Consider the following 11,879-nt stretch of genomic DNA (forward strand, 5'->3'; position numbering starts at 1 on the left):
GCTTCTCTTGGGAATGGCTTCTGGATCCAGACGGAACCCCAAATCCTTGGGAATGCCGGGGCTGACGCATCCCCTTTTCCAAGGGGTTTATAAGGAAACAGCCCCCCCCAGCCCCTCAGCATCCCAATGGAGCACCCCCAAACCCTGCTCCTGCATCCCGGTCCCTCCCTGTTGCCCCATGGCCCCGGCTGGAGCTATTCGGCACCGCTCGGAGCCCTTCGGAACCCCTCGGAACCGTTCGGAGCCCTTCGGAACCCCTCGGTCCCGTTTGGACCACTTCGGAACGCCCCGGGGTCGTTCGGAACCTTTCGGCACCGCTCGGGTCCATTCGGAGCCATTCGGAACCATTCGGAACCCCTCGGTCTCATTCGGCCCCGTTCGGAACCCCTCGGAGCCCTTCGGCGCCTCCTATAAACGGAACCTTCCAACAAATCACGACCCCGCAATTGAATGCGGACCCCCCCCATTAACCAAGACCCCATCAATTAAATGGGGAACCCCCATTAACCAGGACCCCCCCAATTAAATGGGGCTCCGCAATTAACCCTAACCCCTCCCCCAATTAAGCGGGAACCCCCATTAACCACATCCCCCCCAATGGGGAACCCCCATTAACCAAGACCCCCCCAATTAAATGGGGACCCCCAATTAACTAAGACCCCCTCTAATTAACCAAAACCCCATCAATTGAATGGTGACCGCCCATTAACCAAGACCCCCCAAATATAGAAGACCCCCCCAATTAACCAAGACCCCATCAATTAAATGGGGACTCCCAATTAACCAAGACTCCCCCTAATTAACCAAGACCTTATCAATTGAATGGGGACCCCCATTAAGCAAGACCCCCCAATTAACTGGGGAACCCCCAGTTAACCGGGATCCCCAATTAACCAAGACCCCCCAATTAAACAGGGACTCCCATTAACCAGGCCCCCCTAATTAACCGGGACCCCCCAATTAACCAAGCTCCCCCCCTCAATTAAACGGGGACCCCCAATTAACCAAGACACCCCCCCCCCCATTGAACCCTCCCCTTGGTACGCTCCAGCTCCGCCCCTCCCTCCCTTTGCGCACGCCCCCTTCCCTCTCCACACGCCCCCTCCCTCTTTGCGCACGGCCCCCTCCCTTTGCGCACGCCCCCTCTCCCTTTACGCACGGCCCGCTCCTTTTGCGCACGGCCCCTTTCCCCTCAGTTTATTGCGGCGGGGGCGGCCCGGTCCCGCCAGTAGCGCCGGTGCAGGCGCAGGAAGAGGTCACGGCACCGGACGCGCCCCTTGAGGCGGGCGCAACACAGGAAGGCCCCGGCCAACTTCCGGTGCAGGCCGTAGGAAGGTTCCGGGGGTGGTGTCAATCGGTGCCGAAGCAGCGGCCGCAGCAGGGCCCGCACCCCCCGAGCTGTGCTCTGGGTCCCGAAATCGAACGGGTCCGCGTGGGAGAAGGGCTCGGCCAGGAGGAGAACGGCGGCGGAGTGAGCGGCTTCGTGCGCCTGCGCGGGGGGAGAGGTCGGTGAGGGGGGGTAATGGGGGCTATGGCATCAATGAAGGCTATGGGGTGAATAGGGACTATGGGGGCAGTGGGATCAGTGGGGGCTATAACATCAATGAAGACTGTGGGGTGAATGGTGGCTATGGGGTGAACGGGGGTATGGGGTGAATGAGGACCATGGGGTCAGTGGGATCAATGGGGGCTATGGCATTAATGAAGGCTATGGTGTGAATGGTGGTTATGGGATGAATAGGGACTATGGGGGGAATAGGGGCTATGGCATCAATGAAGGCTATGGGGGGAATAGGGATTGTGGGGCCAGTGAGGACTACGGGGTGAATGGGGGCAGTGGAATCAAAGGGGGTTATGGCATCAACGAAGGCTATGGGGTGAATAGGGACTCTGGGGCCAGTGAGGATTATGGGGGGAATAGTGGCAATGAGGGCTATGGGATCAAAGATGGCTATGGGGTGAATAGGGACTATGGGGCCAATGGGGATTATGGGGGGAGTGGGGTGAATAGGGGCTATGGGGGGAATGGGGGCTATGGGATCAAAGAAAACAAAAACACCAATGGGGATTATGGGGGGGAGTGGGGTGAATGGGGGCTATGGGATCAAAGACAGCTATAGGGTGAATAGGGACTATGGAGCCAGTGAGGATTATGGGGGGAGTGGGGGTTATGGGGTGAATAGGGACTATGGGGCCAGTGAGGACTATGGGGTGAATGGGGGCAGTGGGATCAATGGGGACTGTGGCATCAATGAAGGCAATGGGGGGAATAGGGACTATGGGCCCAATAACGATTATGGGGGGAATGGTGGCAATGGGGGTATTAATGGGATTAAGGATAGCTCTGGGGTGAATAGGGACTATGGGGCCAATGAGGATTATGGAGGGAATGGAGTGAATGGGGCCTATGGGGTGAAAGGTGGCAATGCGGGGAGTGGGATCAGTGAGGACTATGGGACCAATGGGATTAAACACGCTGTAAGGGGCTCAATGGGAATATGAGGTCAATGGAGATACGGGGATCAATGGGAACATTAAGTGAATGGGATCAGTGGGATATGAGGTTAACGGGATATGGGGATCCATGGGGATACGGAGCGAGACAGGGTAAATGGGGTCAATGGGGACATAGGGGTTGGGGGGAGGAATGGGAATAGGGGTATCCCTGGCATGGGATTTGGGGGGGTGGGGAGGTGATGGAATTAAGGGGAACCATCCCTTACTTTGCTCTCAAATCCCGTCAGGAACTTGAGATCCCGGGATTTCTGCAGCACTTTCTCCTTATCCCCATCGGCCGCAGCCCGGATCACCTGGAAAGGGAAGGGGGGAACTGGGAATACTGGGGAATACTTAGGAATAAAAGGGGAGGGGGGGGAAGCCCAAACCCCCCTTTGCAACCTCAATGTAATGATCCGTGAATTCCTGGTCAAAGGAACGCGTGGCTCCGAAATCCAACAGCGTCACCTGCGGGAATGGGATTGGGAATGCTGATGGATCCAACTGGGAATGGGGCTGGGAACTGTGGGATGGGGATGGACTCACCTTGTGCTGGGGGGGATCATAGAGGAAATTGGCCCAATTGGGATCCGTCTGCATGAGGCGGAACTCGAAGAGCTCCCGTAGGCAGAGGCGGAGGAGGTGGGTGCAGATCTATGGGAATGGGGTGGGAATAGGGTGGGAATTCAATGGGATTCCGGGGTTCACACACACCCCCCCCCCCCCTTTCCATACTCGCCTCATCCCGCACATCCTGGCTCAGCTCCTGACACTGATCCAATGGGATCCCGTTCCCCAGCTCCATGGTGAGGACCCGCGCTGCCGACAGCTCCGGCACCACCCGCGGCACGGAGAAGAAGGGATCATCCCGAAGGAGATCCCTTGGGAACAGCATGGGAAGCATGAAGGCATCCATAGGGATAGCCCCAAAACCCCTTCTGCAGCCCTAAACCCCAGCCCCTTTGTGTGTCCCAACCGGAAAGTGCGGGCGGACTGGGCTTCCCGGTGGTAATCGCATTCCCATTCCAGCTCCTTCTGCAGCACTTGCAGGGATTTCTCGGCAAAAAGACCTGGAAAAATGGGATTTGGGAAGGGAAAAATGGACTTTGGGAAGGGGAAAAGGGATTTGGGAACAGGAAAAAGGGATTTGAGAACAGGAAAAAGGGATTTGGGAACAAAAAGGGATTTGGGATGGGAAAAAAGGGATTTGGGAAGGGAAAAAGGGATTTGAGAACAGGAAAAAAGGGATTTGGGAAGAGAAAAAGGGGATTTGGGAAGAGAAAGCATTTAAGAAGGAAACAAAAGGGATTGGGTAGGGAAGGGGAAAAAGGGATTTGGGAAGGGGAAAAGGTATTTTGGAAGGGAAAAATGGGATTTGGGAAGGGGAAAATGGGATTTGGGAAGGGGAAAATGGGATTTGGGAACAAAAAGGGATTTGGGATGGGAAAAAAGGGATTTGGGAAGAGGAAGCATTTAAGAAGGAAACAAAAGGGATTGGGTAGGGAAGGGGAAAGGATTTGGGAAGGGAAAAATGGGATTTGAGAACAAAAAGGGATTTGGGATGGGAAAAAAGGGATTTGGGAAGGGAAAAATGGGATTTGAGAACAGGAAAAAAGGGATTTGGGAAGGGGAAAAGGGATTTGGGAATCGAAAAAAGGGATTTGGGAAGAGGAAGCATTGAAGAAGGAAACAAAAAGGATTGGGTAGGGAAGGGGAAAAAGGGATTTGGGAAGGGAAAAGGGGATTTGGGAAAGGGGGATTTGGGAAGGGGAAAAGGGGTTTAGGATGGGGAAAAAGGAATTTGGGAAGGGAAAAGGGGATTTTGGAAGAGAAAAAGGGATTTGGGAGCCTTTTCCCAGTCTTCCCCATAGGGATTCCCAGCTCACCCTTGGGTAGGGCCGAGCTCATCTGCAGCAGAGCCAGGAGGTTTTCCACGTCGCTGCGGATGCTCTGGGCAATCCCAGGATACTATGGGGAAAGTGGGATGGGAAAGGATTGAACAGCCCCCAAAACCCCCTTTTTCACCCCAAAATCCTCCTTTTTATCCGAAACCCTGCTTTTTTTGCCCCAAAATCCCTTTTTCACCCCAGAAATCCCCTTTTCCACCCCAAAAGCCCCTTTTTCCACCCCAAACCTTCTTACCAAAAAACACCTTTTCACCCCAAAACCCTTTCTTCACCCCCAAACTTTTCACCCCAAAACACCATTTTGAGCCCAAAACCCCCCTTTCCACCCCAGAAGCCCCTTTTCCACCCCAAAACCTGTGTTCAACCCAAAACACCTTTTTCACCCCAAAACACCATTTTCAGCCCAAAAAACACCTTTTTACCCACAAACCATCTTTTTACCCAAAAAAAACCTTTTTCACCTCCAAACCCCTCTTTTTCACCCAACTCTCCCCCCTTTTTACCCCAAAACCCCCTTTTTCACCCCAAAATCCTTTTTATCCAAAATCCTGCTTTTTTGCCCCAAAACCCCTTTTTCACCCCAGAAATCCCCTTTTTCCACCCCAAACCTTCTTACCAAAAAACACCTTTTCACCCCAAAACCCCCCTTTTTCACCCCCAAACTTTTTACCCCAAAACACCATTTTGAGCCCAAAACCCCCCTTTCCACCCCAGAAGCCCCTTTTCCACCCCAAAACCTGCTTTCAACCCAAAACACCTTCACCCCAAAACACCATTTTCAGCCCAAAAACCACCTTTTTACCCACAAACCATCTTTTTACACAAAAAAAACCTTTTTCACCCGCAAACCCCTCTTTTTCACCCAACTCTCCCCCCTTTTTACCCCAAAACCCCCTTTTTCACCCCAAACCCCACCTGGACCTTGATGGCCACCCGGGTACCATCCAGCAGCACCCCAAGATGCACTTGGCCGATGGAGGCGGCCGCAAAGGGAAGATCCTGGAATTCCAAGAGCTTTTCCCTCCAGCCGGGGCCCAGCTCCTGGTCCAGGACTCGCTATGGGATGGGGGGGGGGTGTCAGGGATCCCATGGATCCCGGTTTTCCATAGGGAATGGGGTTGGGAATGGGGATGGGAGCTCACGGTGCTTTGCCAGCGGGGCATGAAGTCAGCTCCCTGCCGTAGGCGCTCCAGGGCCTGCAGCAGCTCCGGAGGCAGGAAACCGGGATCTAAAGGAGGGGGGGATCCCAAATCCGGATCCTGGGATCCCAAATCCAGGCCCCAAGATCCCAAATCCAGGAACTGGGATCCCGGGATCCCAAGATCCCAAATCCAGGAACTGGGATCCCGGGATCCCAAGATCCCAAATCCAGGAACTGGGATCCCGGGATCCCAAGATCCCAAATCCAGATCCAAGTATCCCAAATCTGGATGCTGGGATCCCAAATCCAGGCCCCTGGATCCCAAATTCAGACCCTGGGATCCCAAGATCCCAAATCCAGGAACTGGGATCCCAAATCTGGATCCTGGGATCTCAATCCAAGCCCTGGGTTCCCAAGACTCCAAATCCGGATCATGGGATCCCAAATCGAGATCCAAGTATCCCGAATCCAGATCCTGGGATCCCAAACCCAGCTTAGAGGCCCAGAGGGGCTCTATGGGGTCCAGAGAAGTCTATGGGATATGGGAGGCCTATGAGTTATTGGGGTTCTATGGGATATGGGGGGGTCTGTGGGGTATTGGGGCTCTATGGGATATGGGGGTCCTACGGAGAGGCCTATAGGAGGTCTATGGGATTTGGGGGTCTATGGAATAGGGAGATCTACAGATTATAGGGGGATCTATGCGATATTGGGATTCTACTGGGGGACCTATAAGAGGTCTGTAGAATATGGGTCTATGGGATAGGGAGATCTATAGATTATAGGGGGGGTCTATAGGGTGGGATATGGGGGGTCTATAAGGGGGCTGATATGGGGGGCTCTAGGAGATACAGAGGGTGTCTATGAGGCTCTATGGGATATTGGGAGGCTGTATGGGTTTCTGTGGGCTATGGAAGGGTACTGTGGGGCTCTATAGGGTTCTATGAAGCTCTATAGGGTTCTATGGGTCTCTGGGGTTCTGTGGGTCTCTATGGGGTGCCCCCACCTTGCATGCTCAGCATCTGGCCCAGCTTCAGCGCTGCCCCCCGCGTCCGGCAGAGGGCGCCCGCCAGGCGCTGCCCATTGGCTCCGGCCAGGAGGGAGCTGGGACCCAGCGGAGCCCCTGGGGGCGGGGACAGTGACGTCATGGGGGAGGTCAAAGCGAGGTCATGGGGTCAAAATGAGGTCATGGGGGCATAATGATGTCATGGGGTCAAAGTGAGGTCATGGGGGCACAAGGATTTCATGGGGTCAAAGTGAGGTCATGGGGGTCAAAGTGAGGTCATGGGTGGGCACAATGATTTCATGGGGTCAAGGTGAGGTCATGGGGGCACAGTGAGGTCATGGGGGTCATAGAGGGGTCACAGTGAGGTCATGGGGGGTCAAGGGGGTGTAATGAGGGCCACGAGGAGGGTATTGGGGGTCAAGGAGGGTATTTGGGGCCGGGGGGGATTGGGAGTGGGGGGGGTAATTGAAAGTCATGGAGATTATTGGGAGTCATGGGGTAGTACTGAGGGTCATGGGGGTAATTGGGGTCATAGGGGGTATTGGGGGTTATGGGGGGTATTGGGGAACCCCCCTACACTCACCCCCCAGCTTCGCTTTAGCTGCCTGCGCCAGGGCCCCCATCCCGAGCCCCAGGGCGAGACCTGGGGGGGAACATACGGCAGAGAGTCCCCAAACCCCATTGAACCCCATTTAAACCCCCCCCCAAACCCCATTTAACCACATTTAAATTCATGGACCCCCCCCAAACCCCATTAAACCCCATTTAAACCCCCAAACCCCATTGAACCCCTCCAAATCCCATTTAAAACCCCATTGAACCCCATTTAAACCCCCCAAAACCCCACTGAACCCCATTTAAACACATGGAACCTCCCCCAAACCCCATATAAACCCCATTTAACCCTCCCAAACCCCATTCAAACCCCATTTACACCCCATTGACTCCCATTGACACCCCCGTACCTCCGAAGCTCGCCATCCTCCCCAGCCGCGACACCGGCACCGGCCTCTCCCTCGCCCCTTCACTGAGCTGCGGGACAGAAACAACCGCTCAAAGGGCTCCGGTACCGGGGGGGGGTCCCCCAATATCCCCCCCCCATTCACCCACCTTTAACCGGGGGGGGTCCCCAATATCCCCCCCCATTCACCCACCTTTAACCGGGGGGGGTCCCCAATATCCCCCCCATTCACCCACCTTTAACCGGGGGGGGTCCCCAATATCCCCCCCCATTCACCCACCTTTAACCGGGGGGGGGGTCCCCAATATCCCCCCCATTCACCCACCTTTAACCGGGGGGCCCCAATATCCCCCCCCATTCACCCACCTTTATCCGGGGGGGGTCCCCATATCCCCCCCATTCACCCACCTTTAACCGGGGGGGGATTCAATATCCCCCCCCATTCACCCACCTTTAAACGGGGGGGGTCCCCAATATCCCCCCACACCCACCTTTAACCGGGGAGGGTCCCCAATATCCCCCCCCATTCACCCCCCTTTAACCGGGGGGGTCCCCAATATCCCCCCCCATTCACCCACCTTTAACCGGGGGGCGTCCCCAATATCCCCCACCTTTAACCGGGGGGGGGGGGTCCCCAATATACCCCCATTCACCCACCTTTAACGGGGGGGGGTCCCCAATATCCCCCCCCATTCACCCACCTTTAACCGGGGGGATGTCCCCAATATCCCCCCCCATTCACCCACCTTTAACCGGATGGGGGGTCCCCAATATCCCCCCCATTCACCCACCTTTAACCGGGGGGGTCCCCAATACCCCCCCCATTCACCCACCTTTAACCGGGGGGGGTCCCCCAATATCCCCCCCATTCACCCACCTTTAACCGGATGGGGGGTCCCCAATATCCCCCCCCATTCACCCACCTTTTGCCGTGGGGGGGCCCTCGCCCCCCGGGCCCGCTCCGTTTCTTCGGCCGAGAGGCCCCGTAGGCCGCAGCTCCGGTGCAGCCGCCGTAAGGCCATGGTGGAGGGCACGGGGTCAAAGGGCACCCGGTTTTGGGGGGCGGGTGGGGGTAAGGACGCGGTTGTGGCCACCCCTCACCACGCCGCTTCCGGGTTTAGGCCGCGCCTTTTCCGGTACCGGAGCCACGCCCCCGCTTCCTCGCCAGCCAATGGGAAAGGGGGATGGCGCGGAGGCTCCGGCCAATAGGAGCGCGCTCATAGACCCCGATGGACAAGGGGAGGGTTTTGAGCCTAAATCTCTTCTTTTTTACCCCAAAGTTCTGTTTTCAGGCCTCAAACACCCTCGTTTCCACCTTAAACCCCCCAATTCCACCTTAAACCCCCCAAATTCCACCTTAAACCCCCCCAATTCCACCTTAAACCCCCATTTTCACCCTAAATCCCTACATTTCCAGCCCTAAATCCCATTTAACCCCATTTCCACCTTAAAACCATTTCCACCTTAACCCCATTTCCATCCTAAACCCCCATTCCCAGCCCTAAATCCCATTCTCACCCCAATTCCACCTTAACCTCAATTCCACCTTAAAACACCCCAATTCCACCTTAACCCCCCCTTTTCCACCCCTAAACCCCATTTTCAGCCCCATTTCCACCTTAACCCCCCAATTCCACCTTAAAACCCCCATTTCCACCCCTAAACCCCATTTTCAGCCCCATTTCCACCTTAACCCCCCAATTCCACCTTAAAACCCCCATTTCCCCCTTAACCCCTCCATTTCCATCCCTAAACCCCATTTCCAGCCCCATTTCCACCTTAACCCCCCCCCTCACCCCATTGCCATCACGGGGGGGGCCGCAGCAGCACGGCCTTGCCCCCCAACCCCTCCCTCACCCCCCCCTTGGGTACCACATAGCGGCGCCCATCGGCCCCCCGCTGGGGGCTCAGCTCCATCAATTGGGCATTGCTGCAATGGAGCCCCCCCAAACCCCATAACTGGGGCCGGGGGCTCTTCCCTTGCTGGGCCAGCACCAGCACCCCCTCTATGGGGCCCCCCCTCCATTGGAACCCCCCCTTTTGATCCCATTCCTCTTCCCGAGCATGGAAAAGGTTGGGGATGTCGGGATCCGGGTGTCCCAAGGGGATGGGTGCAGGGTTTGGGGTGCCCAATAACACACCTAAAAAAGGGGGGGGGGGTGGTTTAGATGGGGGGGGTTTATGTGTGTACCCCCCCCCAATGTTGGTTTTGGGGTGAACTCCCCCTGTTTTGGTGCATTACCGGTTATCACGGCCCAATGGGCTCGGTGCCCACGGCGGCAGCAGGGTTCGTGGTTGTTGTCCTCATCATAGCTGGGGGGGGGGGGGTTAAGGAAAAAGGGGACCCCCCATAGGGATGAATTGGGTATGGGACCCCCCCATTGACCCCCATAGGGATAAATTGGGGCTGGGACCCCCCCCATAGGGACAAATTGGGTCTTGACACCACCATAGGGATAAATTGGGGCTGGGACCCCCCCCCATTGGGATAAATTCAGTGTGAGACCCCACCATTGACCCCCATAGGGATAAACTGGGTCTGAAACCCCCCCTATAGGGATAAACAGGGACCAGGACCCCCCCCCATAGGGATAAATTGGGTCTGGACCCCCCCATAGGGACAAATTGGGTCTGGCCCCCCCCATAGGGACAAATTGGGTCTGAACCCCCCCATAGGGATAAATTGGGTCTGGACCCCCCCCATAGGGACAAATGGGGTCTGCCCCCCCCCATAGGAACAAAAGAGCCCCCATTGCCCCCCCCCCATCCATAGGGAGCCCCCCAAAGGATACGGGACGAGGAGGGGGAGCCCCCCCAGGAGGTGCTGCAGGAGCCGGGGGCGGTTGGGCCCCTCCAGCCCCCCCTCGGTGACCTCAGCCTGGCAATGGAAGAGCTCCTGGGCCAGGGCGGCCATGGCTGAGGCTGGGGGGGCATGGGGTGAATGGGGGTGAATGGGGGTGAATGGGGGGTATGGGGGTGAATGGGGGTGAATGGGATGGGGGTGAATGGGGGTGAATGGAGGTGAATGGGATGGGGGTGAATGGGGGTGAATGGGGTGAATGGGATGGGGGTGAATGGGGATGAATGGGGGTGAATGGGGGTGAATGGGGGGTATAGGGGTGAATGGGGGGTATGGGGTAAATGGGGGGTATGGGGGTAAATGGGGGGTATGGGGTAAATGGGGGGTATAGGGGTGAATGGGGGTATGGGGTAAATGGGGGGTGTGGGGTAAATGGGGGGTATGGGGGTGAATGGCGGGGTATGGGGTGAATGGCGGGATATAAGGTTAAATAGGGCGGTATAGGGTTAAATGGGGGGATGTATGGTTAAATGGGGAGCATATAGGATTAAATGGGAGGGCAAAGGGTTAAATAGGGGAGTATGGGGTTAAACAGGGGGATATAGGGTAAATGGGGGGTACAGTCTTACATGGGGGGCCCCCCCCCCATATCGTACCCCATAACCCACCTGAGAACATCTCCCCATGCACGGTGAAGCCTCGGGCCCGGGCGACCCCCAAAACCTCCTCCAGCCCCACTGGGGGGGGCACCGGCCGATGGGGGGGGGTCAACAGTGCTGCTGCCATCCATAGGGCCACCAGCCCACACCTATGGGGGGGACATATGGGTATAGGGGTTAATGGGGGGGTATTAACTTATAGGGATGGGGGGCACATATGGATATAAGGGTTAATGGGGGGGGGGTATTAACCTATAGGGATGGGGGGCACATATGGGTACAAGGGTTAATGGGGGGGTATTAACCTATAGGGATGGGGGCACATATGGGTATAAGGGTTAATGGGGGGGTATTAACCTATAGGGATGGGGGGCACATATGGGTATAGGGGTTAATGGGGGGTATTAACCTATAGGGATGGGGGGCACATATGGGTATAAGGATTAATGGGGGGGGTATTAACCTATAGGGATGGGGGGTACATATGGGTATAAGGGTTAATGGGGGGGTATTAACCTATAGGGATGGGGACACATATGGGTATAAGGGTTAATAGGGGGGTATTAACCTATAGGGATGGGGGGCACATATGGGTATAAGGGTTAATGGGGGGGTATTAACCTATAGGGATGGGGGGCACATATGGATATAGGGGTTAATGGGGGGGTATTAACCTATAGGGATGGGGGGCACATATGGATATAAGGGTTAATGGGGGGGTATTAACCTATAGGGATGGGGGGCACATCTGGATATAGGGGTTAATGGGGGGGTTATATAGGGCTCCCCCCCAATACTCACTGGGGTCCATCCTGGATGAGTGGGGGTGCAGGCCGGTGGATCAGGAGCCATTGGAGGTGGGGGCTCAGGCTGAGGGGGGGGTGGCAAAAAGGGGGGGGGGGTTAAAGT

The 11,879-nt window shown here is 56.2% G+C and overlaps 2 protein-coding genes across 3 annotated transcripts; both read right to left on the reverse strand.

Annotated features, from left to right (window-relative positions):
- Positions 1-1,192: 1,192 nt before the first annotated feature.
- On the reverse strand, positions 1,193-8,533 carry COQ8B (coenzyme Q8B). The gene is made up of 13 exons (XM_061363685.1): positions 8,435-8,533; positions 7,516-7,582; positions 7,134-7,193; positions 6,551-6,667; positions 5,546-5,631; positions 5,319-5,459; positions 4,383-4,464; positions 3,473-3,566; positions 3,236-3,377; positions 3,043-3,150; positions 2,899-2,964; positions 2,724-2,810; positions 1,193-1,489 (listed from the first exon to the last, which is right to left on the reverse strand). Exons 1-13 carry the CDS (start codon positions 8,531-8,533, stop codon positions 1,193-1,195), a joined length of 1,446 nt encoding a protein of 481 aa, XP_061219669.1.
- Positions 8,534-9,300: 767 nt separating this feature from the next.
- Positions 9,301-11,850, reverse strand: ACTMAP (actin maturation protease). Of its 2 annotated transcripts, XM_061363687.1 has the most exons (5): positions 11,772-11,850; positions 10,980-11,119; positions 10,304-10,433; positions 9,754-9,824; positions 9,301-9,652 (listed from the first exon to the last, which is right to left on the reverse strand). In XM_061363687.1, exons 2-5 carry the CDS (start codon positions 11,095-11,097, stop codon positions 9,318-9,320), a joined length of 654 nt encoding a protein of 217 aa, XP_061219671.1. In that variant the 5' UTR covers positions 11,098-11,119; positions 11,772-11,850; the 3' UTR covers positions 9,301-9,317. The 2 variants fall into 2 exon arrangements, with proteins under 2 accessions (XP_061219671.1, XP_061219672.1); XM_061363688.1 differs by lacking the exon at positions 10,304-10,433.
- Between the last annotated feature and the right edge of the window lie 29 nt (positions 11,851-11,879).

Source organism: Neopsephotus bourkii, unplaced genomic scaffold, assembly GCF_033783945.1.
Source record: "Neopsephotus bourkii isolate Nb327-2 ecotype Australia unplaced genomic scaffold, CSIRO-AGI_Nbou_v1 NB_1177, whole genome shotgun sequence".
Classification (NCBI taxonomy): Eukaryota; Metazoa; Chordata; class Aves; order Psittaciformes; family Psittacidae; genus Neopsephotus; species Neopsephotus bourkii.